General features: G+C 40.7%; 1 protein-coding gene across 2 annotated transcripts in view; it reads left to right on the forward strand.

Moving 5' to 3' along the window:
- PIGU (phosphatidylinositol glycan anchor biosynthesis class U) overlaps positions 1-19,693 on the forward strand; it is a 93,983-nt gene that overhangs the window by 31,787 nt on the left and 42,503 nt on the right. For both annotated transcript variants that reach the window (XM_058562864.1, XM_058562863.1), the window contains exons 6-7: positions 2,189-2,289; positions 18,348-18,445. In XM_058562864.1, the coding sequence (XP_058418847.1) occupies positions 2,189-2,289; positions 18,348-18,445 (199 nt within the window). The remainder of the gene's footprint in view (positions 1-2,188; positions 2,290-18,347; positions 18,446-19,693) is intronic.

Consider the following 19,693-nt stretch of genomic DNA (forward strand, 5'->3'; position numbering starts at 1 on the left):
AACAAAATTCTGATCTTTATGTGGCTGTTCTTTCGAGCAGCTCCTATGTTTTATGTATAATTTAGTCCCACATTTGTGGTTCAGAAATTGAAGTAAAGTGCCCAACAGACCCATCCTAGCTAGGTGACCAGTATGGGAGAGTGAAACTTATTGAGTCTTTATGAAAAAATTTCCTAGGAGTACTCAGTGTTGCCAGTAAGTTTAATTCTTTCAGGTTATTCCTGTTTATATTCCTGGGATAGGCAAATGTAAATAATTATTCAGTCAACCAATAGTCATTGAATACTAATAATATACTAGTTTCTAGGGATACACAGTAAACAGGACAGACAAGTTTCCTCGTGGAAAAATATGACCTTAGAACTTCAGAATTAGAAGGGGCCTTATGAGCACAATTTAATCCACCCTCTGCCTTGTGTGTGCCTCTCCTGTTCAGTATTCCAGATAAGTAGCTGTGCAGCTGCCTCCTGAACAACACCTGCTGTTTAGCAATGCCCCCCCCACCTCCCACCAAGCAATTTTGAGGTATCAGTTCCTATTTATATATTTCAGAAATATTGGTGGGAACTACCTAATAGAACCAGAAGTTTAGCAACATTATGAATCCCTTATGGACTCATATGTCCCTTGGGGGTAGTTTTGTAATAGCAGCAGCCATTTCTTTAAAACCTTGTGTAACAAGCCTATCTGTAATTGCTGAAAAAACCACCAACAATTTCTGGGCCTTTGGCTTTAGAACTGCTAATCTTACAGCCATGGGAGGTATTGAATTTAAGGTCTTTATTTGTGAATAATAATTATAATCTCTTCCTGAGACACTGGTATGTTTCTTCCTAACTGATAATCAGAATTCTGTAACTGGTCTCCCTTTTCACTTTGTCTGCCAGGAAACTCAGAGCCAGATTTGAAGCTGATTTATAACAATGCTGTAGAAGATCCATTTGGTCTTCTTTATCTGGCCTTTACTTTTTCCTTTTATTTATGCTTTCTCTGGTCTAGATTCTTTATTTCTCTTTTTTTTTTGGAAGGAAGATCTGCCTTGAGCTAACATCCATGCTAATCCTCCTCTTTTTGCTGAGGAAGACCAGCTCTGAACTAACATCTATTGCCAATCCTCCTCCTTTTTTCCCCCAAAGCCCCAGTAGGTAGTTGTATGTCATAGTTGCACATCCTTCTAGTTGCTGTATGTGGGACACGGCCTCAGCATGGCTGGAGAAGCGGTGCGTCGGTGCGCGCCCGGGATCCGAACCCGGGCCGCCAGTAGCGGAGTGCAGGCACTTAACTGCTAAGCCACGGGGCCGGCCCTCTCTTTTTGTTTTGCTGTTATTTTTTATCTGTTCTCATTTGAGCTGCCTCAAATCTTTTGTGGAAGCAGGATAGAAATAAAAATAATAATCCATTATGACTATATAAGATTTTCCTACTCAGCATTTCAAATTCATTTTCTCAGTCTATTCCTTCCCACGTCACGAAAAGACCATGTGTTTCAGCTTAATTCATTCCCAGTGAAAGTTTAAGATGTCCTGTGAAGTTCTATGGCAACTAGCTTGTTGAATTCAGCAGGTGCTTATTCTGTCCTTGGGATCTGGCTTGGTGGATACAGCTTGGCTACCAAAACGGCTAAAGTTAAGCTACTCTGACCTCTTGAATGGGGGTAGCCTGTGTCAGAGCTTAGAAACCTGACTGAGGAAAAAGTACTTTCCTGGTTTTCAGAGACAGCTGTAGCCGTTCCTGAAGTATATGGCCCTGTGAGAATTGGTAGAATTTTATCATTTTTGAAGTCTCTAGTAGTAGAAAGAACATCGGTTTTAAAGCCAGAAAAACCTGATTTGGGATGTATTTATTAGCTTGTGAAACCTTGGCAAGTTACTTCACCACTGAGTCTCACTTTTCTCATGTGCAAAACGGGAATCATGTTATTGCTAGTTTGCAGAATCTCTGTGATGATTAAATACAACAGTTTTCCATATAACACATAGCACAGAATAGGCAGCGAATGTTCAATGCCTTTTACTCATTGGCCTCAACCAACTCCATTCTCTTTTACTTAGGAGAACTCATTTCTAAGAAGCTGCCTTCCCTTGAGTATGCTTTTAGTAAATCTCTGGAACTTCCTGGCTCTGGTGGCCTGGACTTCCTGGTCCTTTGACCAGGATTACTAATAACAAATATGTGTGTTTTTCCCCAGCTATCTCTTAAATCCCTACACGGTCTTGTCCTGTGTTGCCAAGTCTACATGTGCCATCAACAACACCCTCATTGCTTTCTTCATTTTGACTACGATAAAAGGTAAGTCCCCAAAGGAAAGTACAAAACTCAGTCCCTGGTTTGTGTAGGGTTTTGTAACACTTATGTGTATGGATTTAAAAAAAAAAAAAAATGCAACACTTAAAAACATTTTTTGAAATTATGAAAGTAATACAAGATTATTATAGAAAATTTAGCTAAGACAAGAGAAAAAATTAATTAAAACATCCTGAAATTCTACCACTCAGAGAGTCACTGTTAACGTAGTTAAAACAAACAAGCAAGCACATACTTCTAAAAAGCTTATAATGATAATAGCAGCCTTCTGCCTCTCTCTTTCCACCCCTAGTTCAGCTTCACAAAAAAACTACTTTCTGTCTTTTGCTAGTATTTATTTCCATATTTCTAAGTAAGACCTCATATTGCTATTTTGAGAATTATACATTTTAGACATTATCTATTGCATTCCCATTATAGGAGATAAAGATTTAGCTCTTTTGTACTAATATCTTCACTTCCCCTTTACCTAACTTTCCTAGAGAAGTTAAGTCATAGTTTTGATTAAATCAGTAATCAGTACCTATATTTTATTTTATTTATTTATTTAATTTTTATTTATTTATTTATTTTTCCCCCAAAGCCCCAGTAGATAGTTGTATGTCATAGCTGCACGTCCTTCTGTTTGCTGTATGTGGGACGCGGCCTCAGCATGGCCGGAGAAGCGGTGTGTCGGTGTGCGCCAGGGATCCGAACCCCGGGCCGCCAGCAGCGGAGCACGCGCACTTAACCACTAAGCCACGGGGCCAGCCCAGTACCTATATTTTATGACGCTATGTATTATTCACTGCTGGGCAAAGTAGTAACTATGATTACTTTTTCTTTCTTGTACAACCTTTTATTTTTCCCAGGGTTAATACTTGTCTTTTTTTTTTTTTTTTTCGCTTGTTGGGTTTTTTGCTTACTCTTTTTGTACCAATCACTGTTTTTCCCCCTAGTTGCTCTGCTAGATCTGCCAGGTGCCTAACGATAGTTTTAAAAAAAATGCTTAAATACATCGAACAGTCTGTCAGTTCCATTATTATTCTGGAGACCTCCCTCACACATCCTCCATCCTGCCCCAGTCTATCCTGATTGTTGTCTGGGCCTGGTGCAAAGCTGTCATACTGGGACTTCCTTTATAATCCTCCTGTGTTTTATGCCTTCTTTCCTGGATTCCTTCTCTCCTTTATTGATTTTTTTCCCTCTATTTTGCTAAAGTACTTCCTTTAGTAATTTTCTAAGAAAGAGTGTATGAGATATATATTTTGAGTCATTCCAGGTCTGAAAAAAGTCTTTGTTCTAGTTTAGCACCAAATTAATAGTTGGGGCAAGGTATAGAATTCTAGACTGGAAAAACTTTTTCGCCGGCATTGCTTCACTGCCTTCTAGCATCCTGGTTGCTACTGAGCAGTTTGATGCCATTATGTGTAACCTAATTTTTCTTTCTGAAAGATTTAGGATCTTCTTTTTATCCTCAGTGTTTTGAAATTTCATGATGCTATGTCTTAACATGAGTCTTTTTTCATTCATTATGCTGGGCATATGGTAGGCCCTTTTAACATAGAGACTAGAGTCCTTTAGTTTTAGAAGATATTCCTGTACTATTTTTCAAATTCTCTCTTCTGTTTTCTCTGTCCTCTTGTTTGGGACATCTATTGGACATTGGAGTTTCTTGATTGATCTAATTTGCATACTTTATTTTCTATTTATTTTTCCATCTTTTTTACTTACTTCCTCTTACTTTTTCTGGAATATTTCATTGTTTTTATCTTCCAACTCTTCTATTTAATTTTTTATTTTTATATTTTTAAATTCTTTCTTGGTCTCCAGTTGTTTCTTTGAAGCATCCTATTATTTTGTTACCATAATGTCCTCTCTTATCTCTCTATTTTTTTTTTTTTGAGTTTCCATCTGTTCCAAGTATAGTCTCTCTCTCTCACTTGTCCCTCCTTTTTTTATCTGTTTGTTTTGGGCTCTGTCTTTCATATGGGAAGATTTTCTCTAATTTGTGGTGATCCTTGGCTGTCTGTTATTTAAGAGTAAGGCACTAACATGTTGATTTGAGACTCTGTGCATGGGCAGGACTTGATGGATCATTCTCACTGTGGGGAGATGAGGCAGTGGGCTGACCTTTTTTGTTGGAAGTATCCCTAAGGGTCATCATTTATAGATTTTCTTTTCCTCTGAAACTATTTAGTTTCTCCAGAGGGGAATCTTCTAATTTCCTGCCTTAAGGTAACAGAGTTGGAGTTGCAGTGGGGTGAGGGGGTTCATGTGACCAACTACTGGACTTGTGAGAGCAGGAACAAGGGAGGTTGCAATATATAGACTTTATTTAATCACATTACTTTTCAGCTCACACTCTCTTCAGCCCGTTACTATGCTTAGTATCCCCTAGACTTGTGCCTGTTTAGTTAATTTTCTTCCGAACTGTAGTCTCTGGGGATGGAGTAGAAAGTTAGAAGGAATGGGGTATGTAGGGGTAGTCACCTGTCTGCACATAGCTGAGATGAGACCTGAGCTTCTGACTGGTCAGTATACCAACTTTCAGCTTGATTTTCATCTCTGTACCTTATCCCCACCTTCCACAGCACCTGATGCCTTCAAGGTGCTAAATTTCTCAGAAGTTCTCTGGAGTGAGTTGGCCTGATTTTTATTGGTATTCCTTTCTGTAGGCTATTGAGCTGTAATTTCTTCCATATTGCTAAGTCATTTATCCCTCTTCCATCTGCTTTATGTGTCTACTATTGTGTTAAAATTATTTTTGCTATAATCTCTTCTCCTGTTCTTTGTGGCTTAAGATTAGTTTTATTCCTTTATTGTCATTTTAGTGAGTTTTTGGAGGAAGAGATGATACACATGTGATTAATCTACCATTTTTAACTGGAAGTTTATTAGCATTTGGGGTATATATTTCCAGATTTTTCCCACGTTTTTCTTTTAGACTTTTAAATATTGTATCAATTAACTATTGCCACAAAAATGTTATTTAACAAACCACTCCAAAACTCAGAGGGTGAAAAGAACAATAAACATTTACTTAGCTCATCTATCTGTAAGTCAGCTAGAGGTCAGCTGATCTAGGTGGCTAGGCAGTTTGTTGGTTTCGTCGGGGCTCATTCGTGCATCAGTGGCTGGCTGGAGTTGGCTAATCTAGGCCGGGCTCCTCTCCATATATCTGTAATCCTCCTGGACCAAGAGACTAATTTAGGCATGTTCTTTTTTTTTTTTTTTTTTGTGAGGAAGATCAGCCCTGAGCTAACATCCCTGCTAATACTCTTCTTTTTGCTGAGGAAGACCGGCTCTGAGCTAAAATCTATTGCCAATCCTCCTCCTTTTTTCCCCAAAGCCCCAGTAGATAGTTGTATGTTATAGTTGCACATCCTTCCAGTTGCTGTATGTGGGATGCGGCCTCAGCATGGCTGGAGAAGCAGTGCGTCAGTTCGCGCCCGGGATCCAAACCCGGGCCTCCAGTAGCGGAGTGCGCGCACTTAACTGCTAAGCCACGGAGCCGGCCCCAGGCATGTTCTTCTAATAAGGATGGCAGAGGCACAACTGTGAGTAAGCCCAATCAGGCATGCGCTTTTTAAGTTTCTGGTTGCATAACATGTCCTAGCATTCCATTGATCAAAGCATAACACATGGCAGAGCCCAGGAGTGGAGACTTCCATCCTGTCCACAATGGGAAGGCACTGCAAAGTTACATGGCAAAGGGCCTGGACATAAGGAGGGGTGGAGAATTGGGGCCAATAGTACAATCTACCACATATATCAATAAACATCTAGTCTGTCATTTTAAATAGCGGCATACTATTCCATTGTATGGATGAATGTATAGGAATTCTTTAACCAACTTCTACTATTAAATATTTAGGTAATTTTCCAGTTTTCAGCTATTTAAGTAATACTACAATTAATTTTCTAATGTACAGTAATTTTTGCACCCATGTTCAGTTATTTTTGTACAATAAAGTCCTAGAAATAGAATTATTGTGTCAGGGCCGGCCCCGTGGCTTAGTGGTTAAGTGCACGTGCTCCGCTGCTGTCGGCCCGGGTTCGGATCCCGGGTGCGCACCAATGCACTGCTTCTCCGGCCATGCTGAGGCCGCGTCCCACATACAGCAACTAGAAGGATGTGCAACTATGACATACAACTATCTACTGGGGCTTTGGGGAGAAAAAGGGGGAAGAAAGGAGGAGGATGGGCAATAGATGTTAGCTCAGAGCCGGTCTTCCTCAGCAAAAAGAGGAGGATTAGCATGGATGTTAACTCAGGGCTGATCTTCCTCACAAAAAAAAAAAAAGATTACTGAAATTTGTTGCTAAATTGCCTTTAAGAGTTTTACCAATTTATACTCCTGTAAGAAGTGTATGAAAGTCCTTATTTCTCTAAATTGTTGCTTAATAGTTTGCATACTCGGGAAATAATCAAAAGTTGTACATAGAACCTTTTATTTACAGTTTACTTACCTTTTCTAGAGTGGCACATGGGAATGACTTAGGTCTTCATAAGACATTGTTTCTCTTGGAGTGGTTGTGACTGGTCTTTTTGTAGACTCTTTAGCTTAACTTATCATCAGGTTATTTAAAAAGACTAGATATTACCTAAGCCAAATTGTCTTATTCTGAAGATTGTGGTCATTTTATCAGAAACAGCTCTGAAATAGTGAAGACTCTTTGCTGTTGGTGAATTCTCCTTGCCTCAGTCCCTATTTCCAGAGTATCAGGCTCAGGTAGACTCATTTATCAAGACTCATTATCAATTAAAATAAAGGAATATATGCTGCAGCCTGGCAGAAGGAACTGTGAGCACGGGCCTTTGGAAATGTCACCATTAAGATCGCTGAGCGCAAAGATAGAAAGACTGAAGACATGGCCTCTGAAGGTGGTTGCAGTAGGAGTCTGACACAAAAATGTAAAGTATGCTATTTTAAAAACATCTTTTGTACAACCCTTTAAATCAATGGAAAGGTTTTCTTTGGGAGGGGACAAAATGTGTAAAACAGTTACGTGTTTCTCTTTTGTAGCTCCAATGTTTTTGTTCCACAGAGCAAATTTTTTTATTGTTATATCATTCTAGACTTCTGTCGAATGAATTCATAGACATTTTTGTAATGTTATACACACAATTTTGTTTAACTTTTATCACTTATTTCATATTAATCATGTGTGACATTGGTACATATTTGTCAGTTTCTTTAAATCTAAATTTAATTTTTTTTAAATATTAGTAGTTCAAGTACTTAGTAAGAATAAAAGAAATTCAAACATATAAAATGAGAAGTGAAAGTCTTTCATCACCCTGCCACACCTCCATTTCCATTCCTCAGGTATTTGTCATGGGGTCCTAGGCTTTCCCTTTTGCTGGACATGTAAGTTATTTTTCATTGTTGACACCTATAAATAGAGACCATCACAAATAACATTTCTAATCTGTTAAAATATTTGAAGAATTCTATTTTAGTTAGGTCTCTGAACCACTCTAACTCTTTGAGTATGTTAGTAATCTGTACTAACAGTATATACAATAAAGTTAGTTCAGTTATAAAATGTGCAAGTCCTATTTCTACATTTCACATTTGTACCACATAATTAGATATTTAATAAAATTAATAAAGGAATAATTGACTTTTTATTTAAAGAAGAAAACAGTTGAGAGAATTCACAAAAGAAGGAATATAAATGACTAAAAAATATTCAACTCCATAGATAGTTATTAAAGAAAAGCAAATTGAAATAACAAAGAAGTGGCTGCTTTTTTTTTCCCTTTTAAATTGGCAAAGAGTTTAGAAGATAATTCTCAGTGCTGACAAAGGTGCTAGCAAATAGGCATTCTCCCCCATGGCAAGTTGACTTATAAATTAGTATAGCCCTCTTGGGAAGCAGTTTGGCAGTAGTCTTAAAATGTTTGTACTTTTGGGGCAGGCCCCGTGGTGTAGCAGTTAAGTTCGCACGCTCTACTTCGGGGGCCTGAGGGTTCACAGGTTCGGATCCCAGGTGCACACCGATGCACCACTTGTCAAGCCATGCTGTGGTGGCGTCCCATATAAAGTAGAGGAAGATGGGCCTGGATGTTAGCCCAGGGCCTATCTTCCTCGGTAAAATGAGGAGGATTGGCATTGGATGTTAGCTCAGGGCTCATCTTCCTCACACACAGAAAAATTGTTTGTACTTTTGATTTATTAATTCTACTTTTGAGACCTTATCCTAAAGTAATGCAGAAATACAGATAAAGCTTTATGATGCGAAGTCATTTTTTTGTGTGTATGTGTGAGGAAGATTGGCCCTAAGCTAACATCTGTTGCCAGTCTTCCTCTGTTTTGTATGTGGGACACCGCCACAGCATGGCTTTATGAGCAGTGTGAATGTCTGCACCCGGGATCTGAACCTGTGAACCCCAGCCCACTGAAGTGGAGCGCGTGAACTTAACTGCTACACCACTGAGCTGGCCCTGCGAAGTCATTAATTGCAGGATTGTTTATAATAATGCATTATATTTATAATAATCCATTATAATTATTTATAATGACTGGAAAACTTGGAAAATACTTCAAAATAGAGAGAGGAATGGCTAAGTAAAACATGGTTTGCCCATGTTCTTAAATAAAGTACAGTTTACCCATGCACATGATGTTTAAAAATAATTATAAATTATGTGAGTACATTTATTTTTTACAGCGGAGTGCAGGGGGCCGGCCCCATGGCATAGCGGTTAAGGGCGCGCGCTCCGCTGCTGGTGGCCTGGGTTCAGATCCTGGGCGTGCACGGATACACCGCTTGTTAGGCCATGCTGTGGCGGCGTCCTATATAAAGTAGAGAAAGATAGGCACAGATGTTAGCCCAGGGCCAGTCTTCCTCAGCAAAAACAGGAGGATTGACATGGATGTTAGCTCAGGGCTGATCATCCTCACAAAAAATAAATAAATAAATAAATAAATTTAAAATAGTAAAAAATTGTATATTTTAATAAAATGTAATCTCAACTATGTTAAAACAATAAAATTAAATAGAAAATAGATTCCAAAAGAGTAATACTTGTTTCTATAGAGTAAATTCATGAGTGATTTTTCTTTCCTTTTCATATCTGTTTTTTTCCGACGTTTCTTCAATGAGCACATAATTAAAAATAAATTAACTTGCTTGATAAGACAATAAGAACAGCAGAAGTAAACTTGGCAGCTCTCTCCCCAGATTTCCATGGAGCAGGTGCCCCACAGGAGGGCGTGTCCTTGTTTGCTCTGTCCCCTTGACTCCTTCTACTTGCTCTCCCCTGGATTCCTTTGTGGCAGCCCAGGGTTGCCTGGGACACACTGAGAGCTGCATGCCAGGACAAGGCCCAGGCCATTGTATTGTCATGTCCTTATTGGGGTGTTAGCTGGGAAACACAGGTCTGTGGGCAGGGTTGATGTTAATTTAGTGGGGCAGCTTGGGTTTCACTTCAAAGGTTGGTGCTTTGGTCAAGGGGTACTCTGCCTTTCAGTGAGCTAATTAAAATACTCCATCCCTGTGAAGTAGTCTTCATTAGGCTTTAAAAAGGAAAACAAACAGATGTTAATAGGTACTCTTGCTTGTTCAGTGTTGGTGTTTGTCAACAATGAAATGTTCCAGACTAGGAATTCTTGAGTTTTGCCACCTAAGGACCCTTCCAACTCCCCTTATTGTTCCACCAAAAGAGGCCTAAGTGTCAGGACTTGTTTCCCAAGGAAAAAGAAGGATCAGTACTATCAGAGGCAGACCAGAGTAATTAAGAGCTTGGGCTGCTCTGATGTCAGCTCCACCATTTTCTGGCTGTATCGCCTTGAGCAAGTCACTTAACTGTTCTGGGCCTCAGTTTCCTTATCTATAACAGAGGATTGAAACAGTTCCTACTGCATAGAGTAAATGTAAAGAATGAATGAGATGGTGCCTGTAAAACACTTAGCATGGTGTGGGGGCATGTACTGACTGCTCAGTAAATGGTGGTGCTGGTTGTCACTCTGAATAATATCCTCCTTTTTAAAAGATCCCTCAGGATTGATAGGGTCTCTCTGAGCCTTCTGGGGAGGACTAGGAGAAGGTTAAAATGAGAAGTTCTCTTCCTGGTGCCCAGCCCTGGAAAGAACAATGTCGGGTGATGATCCTGAGTCCTGATGAGCCCATCACTTCTATATGGGGTTCCTCTAGGGTAAAGCCCTGCCCATGAAGAGAGTTGTAGAGGACGTAAGCACCCAAGGACGCTAGGACCAAGCAGTCTAGGGTTTTGTCACATCAACCCAGCTTCAAAACCTGTCAGTTTTAGTTACCAGTTCTGTAGCCTTGGGCACAAGAGCTTCACTTTGATCACAGAGATAATATCTGCCTCATGGATTAGTGGAGGAAAATGAGACATATAAAATGCTTAGCATGCTTCCTTAGCAGAACTTGCTCAACAAATAGTTCTCTGCTTATTGTGATTTTTATGGCACAGCCATAGATTGAGATCAAGAAGGTAGCATAGTGATGCAGTTAGAGTGTGGAGTCTGGAAGGAGACTGTCTGGGTTCAAATCTTAGTATTGTTATTCACTAGTTTTGTGACCCTGGACAAATAAACTCGCTGTCCTTCAGTTTCCTTATCTGTAAAATGGGGATAGTAATAGAACCCACATCATGGCGTTATTGGAACGACTAAATGACTTAATATGTCTAAAGTGCTTACAGTCAAGGCCGGAACAGAGAACATGCTGAATAAATTCTTATCATCATCACTGATATGGATGGACTACTCTGAGAGTGCCTGCCCTGTTAAAAGAGCACTTGGCAAGGAATGTAGTACATTGGGCCAGGCCCCAGCATCACCTCCTTCTCCCCAGCAATCTTGCTTGTTGCTCAGGCCCTAGTGCAACTTTCTCTTCTGAGTGTCCTGTGGGACCTCAGTCCTTTTGACCGTATTCCACTCTGTCCCACTGCCTGTCCTGGTACAGGTCACTGTCTATGACCCAGTCTCCACTCATTCTACTTTAAGTCCAGATCTTGAACCAGCCTCCACAGCCCCACCTCATCTACATTCCTGCTCTATCCTGTAGCTATGCCACCCACCCAGGCCCAGATCACTTCAAGGTGCAGTCCCTGGAGGCAGAGTGTTACCCCAGGTCTTGCCTAGACTTGTTTTGGCTCCCACCCTGTCACAAATAGAGAGTTGGAAAACATATTCAAAGCTAGATTGGGTAGGTGATGAAATTCCTCGATACTTTAGCCCGTGATCGTATACATTTGACTGATTTACTTTAATAGTCCCACGATAAGGCCGAAGACTAGGGCTTATACGGAAAACTTAGTGCTTGAGTATCTGGGCTGTACTAGCAGATAAATGGTAGATTACATCTTTTTTTGGTAAAACTCACAGTCCTCTTGGCATAGTTCCTCCTGCTTAGATGAGGAGGATGCCTGAGCCCTTGCCCAAACGAGGCTGCCATTTCAGGCATTATTTGAAATGTCATGTCTAGGCCTGTAGGTAGATGTTTTTAGATGACTGTGCAAGCTAAGCCCTCCATCATCTGACCTCTACCTACCTGCTTGCTGAGACTTTTTAGATTATAATTTTTTTTTGAGGTAACATTGGTTTACAACATTATATAAGTTTCAGATGTACAATATTATAATTTGACATCTGTATATATGACAGCATGCTCACCACCAAAGTCTAGTTTCCATTCGTTACTGTACAGTTGACCCCCCTTACCCATCTCACCCTCCCCCCAGCCCCTTTCCCCTCTGGTAACCACCAATCTGTTGTCTGCTTCTATGAATTTGTTCATTTGTTTTTGTTTTGTTTTGTTTTTTATATTCCACATGTGCATGAAATCATACTGTATTTGTCTTCCTCTGTCTGACTTATTTCACTTAGCATAATACCCTCAAGGTCCATCTATGTTGTCACAGATGGCAAGATTTCATCTTTTTTTATAGCTGAGTAGTATTCCATTGTATATGTATATACCACATCTTCTTTATCCATTCATCTGTCCCTGGGCACTTAGGTTGTTTCCATATCTTAGCTATTGTTTATGATGCTGCAGTGAACATAGGGGTGCAGATATCTTTTCGAATTAGTGTCTTCATATTCTTTGGATAAATACCCAGCAGTGGAATACCTGGATCATATGGTAGTTCTATTCTTAATTTTTTGAGGACTCTATACGGTTTTCCATAGTGGCTACACCAATTTACATTCCCACCAACAGTGTATGAGGGATCCCTTTTCTCTACATCCTTTCCAACACTTGTTATTTCTTGTCTTTCTGATAGTAGCCATTCTAACAGGCATGAGGTAATATCTCATTGTGATTTTTTTTTTTTGTTTTGGTGAGGAAGATCAGCCCTGAGCTAACATTTGTTGCCGATCCTCCTCTTTTTGCTGAGGAAGATTGGCCCTGGGCTAACATCAGTGTCCATCTTCCTCTACTTTATATGTGGGATGCCTGCCACAGCATGGCTTGATAAGTGGTGCATAGGTCTGTGCCTGGGATCTGAACCTGTGAACCCTGGGCAGCCGAAGCGGAGCATGCAAACTTAACCACTACGCTACTGGGCCGGTCCCATCTCATTGCAATTTTGATTTGTATTTCCTCAATAACTAGTCATGTTGAACATCTTTTCATGTGCCTGTTGGCTATCTTTATGTCTTCTTTGGAAAAATGTCTACTCAGATCCTCTGCCCATTTTTTAATCGAGTTGTTTATTTTTTTTGTTGTTGAGTTGTATGAGTATTTTTTTGGATGTTAACCCCTTATCAGATATATGATTTGCAAATATGTTCTCCTGTTTGGTAGGTTGTCTTTTCATTTTGTTGATGGTTTCCTTTGTTGTGCAGAAGCTTTTTAGTTTGATGTGGTCCCATTTATTTATTTTTGCTTTTGTTTCCCTTGCCTGAGGAGACACATTCAAAAAGATATTGCTAAGATCAATGTCAAAGAGCGTACTGCCTATGTTTCCTTTTAGGAGTTTTATGGTTTCAGGTCTTAAAGTCTTTAATCCATTTTGAGTTAATTTTTGTGTATGATCTAAGATAGCGGTCTAGTTTCATTCTTTTGCATGTGGCTCTTGATTACTTTTTTTTTTTTTTTTTAATTTTTTTTCCCCCAAAGCCCCAGTAGATAGTTGTATGTAATAGCTGCACATCCTTCTAGTTGCTGTACGTGGGACACGGCCTCAGCATGGCCGGAGAAGCAGTGCATCTGTGTGCGCCCGGGATCCGAACCCCGGCCGCCAGCAGCAGAGCGCGCGCACTTAACTGCTAAGCCACGGGGCCGGCCCTTGATTACTTTTTATCTGAGTATAACACGTATACAGAAAAGTGCATAAATCATTAGTGTATAGTCCAATGAATTTTCACAAAATGTTAATTTGTTTTGGTTTTGTTTTTTTTTTAAAGATTTTATTTTTATTTATTTTTTTCCCCCCAAAGCCCCAGTAGATAGTTGTATGTCATCGCTGCACATCCTTCTAGTTGCTGTATGTGGGACGCGGCCCCAGCATGGCCGGAGAAGCGGTGCGTCGGTGTGCGCCTGGGATCCGAACCCGGGCCGCCAGCAGCGGAGCGCGCGCACTTAACCGCTAAGCCATGGGGCCGGCCCTGTTTTGGTTTTTAACCAAAACCATTTGTTTGGTTTTGAGTAACCAGCACTCAGATTAAGAAACAGAACGTTACCAACATCCACAAGAGCCCCTGTCGCGCCGTCTTCCAGTCATTCCTCCTAACTCTCACCCTGATTTTGCCACATTGAGCTAATTAAAGTTCCCACCCCTCCACCCCCAGCACACCATTCTCTCTCTTGCCTTCCTGCCTATGCACATGCTGTTCCCTTGGACTGCCGGCCTCACCTACTCATTGTTCATAACTCAGGTGTCAGCTTCCCCTAATGGGCTAGATATACTTCCTTCCTACTTTCCTCCCATATTTTATCATTGTTTACTGGGAGCTCCCTGAGGACAGACACTGAGTCGCCAGTCTCCCTGGCACCTAGCACAGGCTTGGCCTAGAGCAGGCACTCCAGAAATGTTTGCTTATTGCACGATTTGTCTAAAATATTTGAAGTTACCTTTTACTTTTCTTTATCTTCCTTGACCCTGCCCCAGGCACGTCTCATCCTCCTTCTGCCTTCCTAACCCATTCTTCTTGCCCCTTCTAGCTCCTTTCAAAACATATCAGCCCTCTCAGTCTCTTGTGTGCCTCCATACTCCCCCTCAGTTTTGCTTAGACTGTACATGTGCCCCATCCACACCTGCCCCAGCATCCCACACACCAGCCTCCTGACTATTGCAGCACCATGTTTCTGCCCCCGGACTGCAGGCCTCAGCCATCCCAGGATAGTTTACTCCACAGAGAGCATTCTCTGCACCCAGCCCCCTGCCACAACAAGTCCTCAACTACTATTCTGCAGGTTCTGTCTTATTCAAGTCAGATTTATTTTGTGCTTGCCCATGTTTTATTACCCTATATTTTACACTTCATAAGTTTTCCTTCCTCGGGAACATTGGTTTCAATTAGACTTGTTGTGTTGATAATTTAGCAGTATATACAAATATCAAATCATTATGTTGTATACCTCAAATTGATATAGTTATATGCCAATTATATCTTAATTAAAAAAAAGAACATTGGTTTACTTTAATATGCTTGCATTTTTATAAAGGATTTCATAGGTATCAGTGAATGATATTCATTCATTCATTCTCATATATGCCAGATGCTGGAGATTTAAAATTAAGAGAGGATTACTGCCCTTGAGAAACTCATAGACAAGTGGGGAGAGAGAGAAATATTAGCAAATTATTATAAGACAGTGTCAGTATTGAATGAGTTAAGAGAATGGGCACTGGAATCAGCTGAATGGGTTTGGGTACATTACTTAACCTTTCTGTTTCTGTGCTTGGTTTCTTCATCTGTAAAATGCATAGGATAAAAATGGATAGAAAAATCGAACTTTCATAAGGTTGTCGTGATGTTTACTGTGTGGGCTTTTTTTTTGAGTCAGGCACTGTTCTTGATGCAGCAGATACAGTGGATAGGTGCCTGGCACCTAGTAAGTGATCAGTAAATGTACTTCTAATCACTATTGTTATCATCTCTGCTTAGGCCTCATAGAGGAAGTGACATGTCAACTGGCCACTGAAGGGTGGGTCTCTACTAGAAGGAGGGCAGGGAAGGACAGCTTAGACAGAGTGAATAGCTTGAGAACAGACATGGAAGAATAAAAGGGCATGATGTTTTCAGAAATCAGGGAATGATCCAGTGTAGCTGGAGGACAGGGTGTGTGTAGGAGAGTGGTAAGAGGTGAAACTGGAGAAATAAGACCCAGATAGTGAAGGGTCTTGTTTGCTGTTGGAGTTTGCACTTAATTTGATAGACGAAATAAAACCATCAGAAGTCTTTAAAGAGGGGCTTGTCACAATCTAAACTGTGTTTTAGAAGGATCCTTCTGGTGCTTTTGTGGAGAATGGACTAGATGGGAGGGGTTTGGGGGAACCGTTGAGGAGGAGAAGGAAGAGCTGTTGAAAACTTGGTGAGAGGTGGGGAGAGTGGGAATTGTGGTGATGAGTGCTTCAGAGGTGCATCAGCAGGGCATGGTGACTGGTGTAAAGAGTGTGGAGGAGGAAGGTGAAGAATAGCTGGGGTGTCCAGGGGGATGGTAATACCATTTACTGACAGAGAACAGCAGAAAGGAATAGACTTTTCCTTTCTAATGATTCCATCCAAGAAAGGAAGTCTGCTTCTTCCTGATCTTGGGGGCAAGTATTCTAAAACTCACAAGTCGGTTCTCTTAGGCTAATAAGCCCTTTCTTCTCTCTTGGGCCCTATAAATAGTCAGCTGCTCCCAACAAGTAATTACTGATCTCAGACAATTAGGGCAGGAGGTGGCTGTGTTTATTTCGCTCCCTGGTGTCTCCTGGGGGAGAGAGGTAAAAGTCATGTGTTTGTTTTCACCACATTTGTAAGAGTGGATGGAGTTGGAACATTAGCCTCCCTTCTCTGCTAATAGACAAATGGGCCTCTTCTGTTTCCCACACCCAATCTCTGTAGAAAGCTGTGTTAAATTTAAAAATTCTTTCCAGTTTTTCTCTCTTAGCCGGTTTTCCACAAAATGTCATTCAGATTTTTGGCCAAGTCGAGGACTCCTGAGTCCATCCTAGCTGTTGGGCTCCAGAACAGCAGCTTTCCCACCACTGCTATCTCCCTATCTCAGAGTTGACCTGGTTCTGGTTCTAGGTGTCTCTGGCTCAGCAGGTGTGTGGGGGCCTCTGCTAGTGGATCAGCTTGGCTTGGCATGATCCTGTCCCTGCTCAGTCATATTTACAAGTACCCTAGATATAGGACATCATGCCTGGCAGTAATCAACATGGCAAGATAGCCCACCCCATAGAATTCTGTCTTTGGTCTTTTATTCCTAGCTTCCTCCTTTCTCTGCCTTCCTTCCACTTTCTTTCAACTAGGAATTGTTCCTAGCTGGTGAGTTTCCTTGGTTTGAGGGATAGAACACTCAAAGTTCTTTCCTCTCCACTCTATCTCCTATGACGTAGTCACATTCATAACCCTCCTTCTTCTAAGATGGCTCTTAGGTGTTTCAAGTATATAGACCACTCTGGTGGGCAAAAGATCCTATGGATCATCTCCTTCTGTTTGTCTGTGGAGCTGAGTTGGGAAAGGGTAAAATTCCTTGGACTGGGTCAAGTGACTAGTTCCTCCTTTTATGAAACATCATTGAGAAGATGTCTGTTATTGTCAGTAAACAGTTGACCCAACACTAATAAGAGTGACCACGGGGGCCGCCCGGTGGTCCAAGCAGTTAAGTGTGCGCGCTCTGCTGCAGCAGCCCGGGGTTCGCCAGTTCGGATCCCGGGTGCACACCGACGCACCACTTGTCAAGCCGTGCTGTAGCGGCGTCCCATATAAAGTGGAGGAAGATGGGCATGGATGTTAGCCCAGGGCCAGTCTTCCTCAGCAAAAAAAGAGGAGGATTGGCAGATGTTAGCTCAGGGCCGATCTTCCTCACACACACACAAAAAATAATAATAATAATAATAAGAGTGACCATGGGTACTGTCATTTTATGAAACACTATCATTGTAAGGCACTAGCCTTGGATCATCAATTGTACCCTAATTCTGGGCCACTTTGAAACCTCTGTTGTAAACTAGGGTTCTCTAACCTTGTTTTAGGGTACTCTGTTGTCTTATGCCATTCGAAAGGGAATAGCTATTTGTTTTTTTAAAATATAAATCAGTTTTTTCCTTATGACAAAAACAAAGCATGTTCATTATGGAAAGTTTAGAAAATACAGAGAAGCAAAAATGAAAAATCGTCTATAATCCCACCACCCAGAGATAACCACTGTGAACTTTGTGGCCTAACCTTTTAGTCTTTTTTTAAAAATCTGTTTGCATATATTTTTAAAGGGATCATAGTATATACACCTTTTATAACCTTCACTTAATAGGATGTTATAAACATCTTTCCATGTCACTGCAAATTCTTTATAACATCATGTTTAATGGTTCTGTAGTGGTCCATTTTATGTAGAGAATGGGGACATTATTAATAAAAATTAATGTACTTTAATTTGAAACAAATAATAAACATGTGACCTGAAGAGTACATAAGGAAGGAGTGTTATAAAAATAGTGATGGGGTGTTGCAACATCCAAAGGGATAGGTTTCATAGCTCTGAATAGCATAAGCAATACTTGTAGGCTTTATCAATTAATATGTTAAATAGGACATGGATATTAATAGACTTGATCCTTTTATTCATCTTTGGGCTGAAGTTTTGAAAAATCTTTCTATGTCTGAAAGTTTTACAAGAAATATACCTGTGGTGTCTCAGGTTGCTAAAGGTAAATGGTATTGATTTCCTTGCTTTCCTTTCATTGGAAATCAGCAAGAAGCTCTCACTCTGTATGAGTTTGCTTAGCACCTGGTGCACCAGGAGATATTTGGCAGGTGATTATTTGAGCAGTTATGGAAAGTTTCTTGTTTTGGGGACTCACTGAGTCTAATCCTGGTTGACGAGGCTGGATTATTCCATACATTTATTTCTTTTTACAGGTAGTGCCTTCCTCAGTGCTATTTTTCTTGCCTTGGCAACATACCAGTCTCTGTACCCACTCACCTTGTTTGTCCCAGGACTCCTCTATCTCCTCCAGGTAAGCACTTGCTGGTCCGAAGCCAGCACTCAAGTGACATTCAAAACATGGCTTAGTCCCTGCTTGAGGGAAGGAAGGGCGTGGGTTAATAAAAGCAATGGGACTGGGTCCCCAACTCATGCTTGCTTGCTTCTGCTTAAAAACACAAACAAAGAAACTTGACTAACTTTAAACAAAATGGACCTAATGATCATTAAGTTCTAATTATGCATGTCATTGCAAATGTATAAGCGCATTTCATTTTACGTATTTGTAGTTGGGATCTACCAACCATCTCACATTCTCCTTTTCTTACCTAATATACATAGACCGCCTCGCCCCCCGAGCTTATTTCTTTAATTTTTCTGTATAATAACACTCACTTTGTAAGATTCTTATAGGGATTAAATGTAGTGAGTGCACCTGATGCAATGCTTGGCCCATAGTGGGTGATTCGTAAATATTAATTGAAGGATAGAAATTGCTGGCATTTACTGAGAACTTACTACATGTCAGGCACAATGCTAAGCACTCTAAAATTCAACCTCATAAGAACTTTATGGGGTAGGTCTTATTGTTAGCCATGCATCAGTATAATGTTAGCCGTATTAGACGCATGATTTGCAACTGGAATGTTGGGCGGTTTAGTCACTTGCCTAAGGTCACGGGGCCAGCACGTGACAATGCTGAGATCTGAACTGGGACATCCTCTTGGAAGAGCCTGCTCTCTAACTCTCTCTCTTTTCTACTCAAATAAGAATACACACATCTCCTCAAGAGCAAGTAACTGCTGCATGGTAAATCCATTCTTAGAAGAGAAACATTTCTTTAAAGTGTACAGATGGCAGTGCCAGGATTCAAACCAAGAAACGTCTGATTTGAGAGCTCTTGTTCTTTTCTTTTTTTGGTGAGAAAGATTAGCCCTGAGCTAACATCTGTTTCCAATCTTCCTTGTTTCTTTTGCTTGAGGAAAATTAGCCCTGAGCTAACATCTGTGCCAGTCTTCCTCTACTTTATATATGGGTCACCACCACAGTGTGGCTGACGAGTGTGTAGGTCTGCGCCCAGGATCCAAACTGGCGAACCTGGGCTGCAGAAGCAGAGCGCGCTGAACTCAACCACTATGCCACAGGGCCGGCCTCTTAGAGCTCCTGTTCTTAGTTATAAACACTGTTGCTAAAACCAAGTCCATTTATTGAAATAGGTCATATGCTTGTCATTTTAAGTGACTTTGTAATGTATCTTTGGGTTGATGTACACAGTGATATA

This window comes from Diceros bicornis, chromosome 19, assembly GCF_020826845.1.
Source record: "Diceros bicornis minor isolate mBicDic1 chromosome 19, mDicBic1.mat.cur, whole genome shotgun sequence".
Lineage (NCBI taxonomy): Eukaryota > Metazoa > Chordata > Mammalia > Perissodactyla > Rhinocerotidae > Diceros > Diceros bicornis.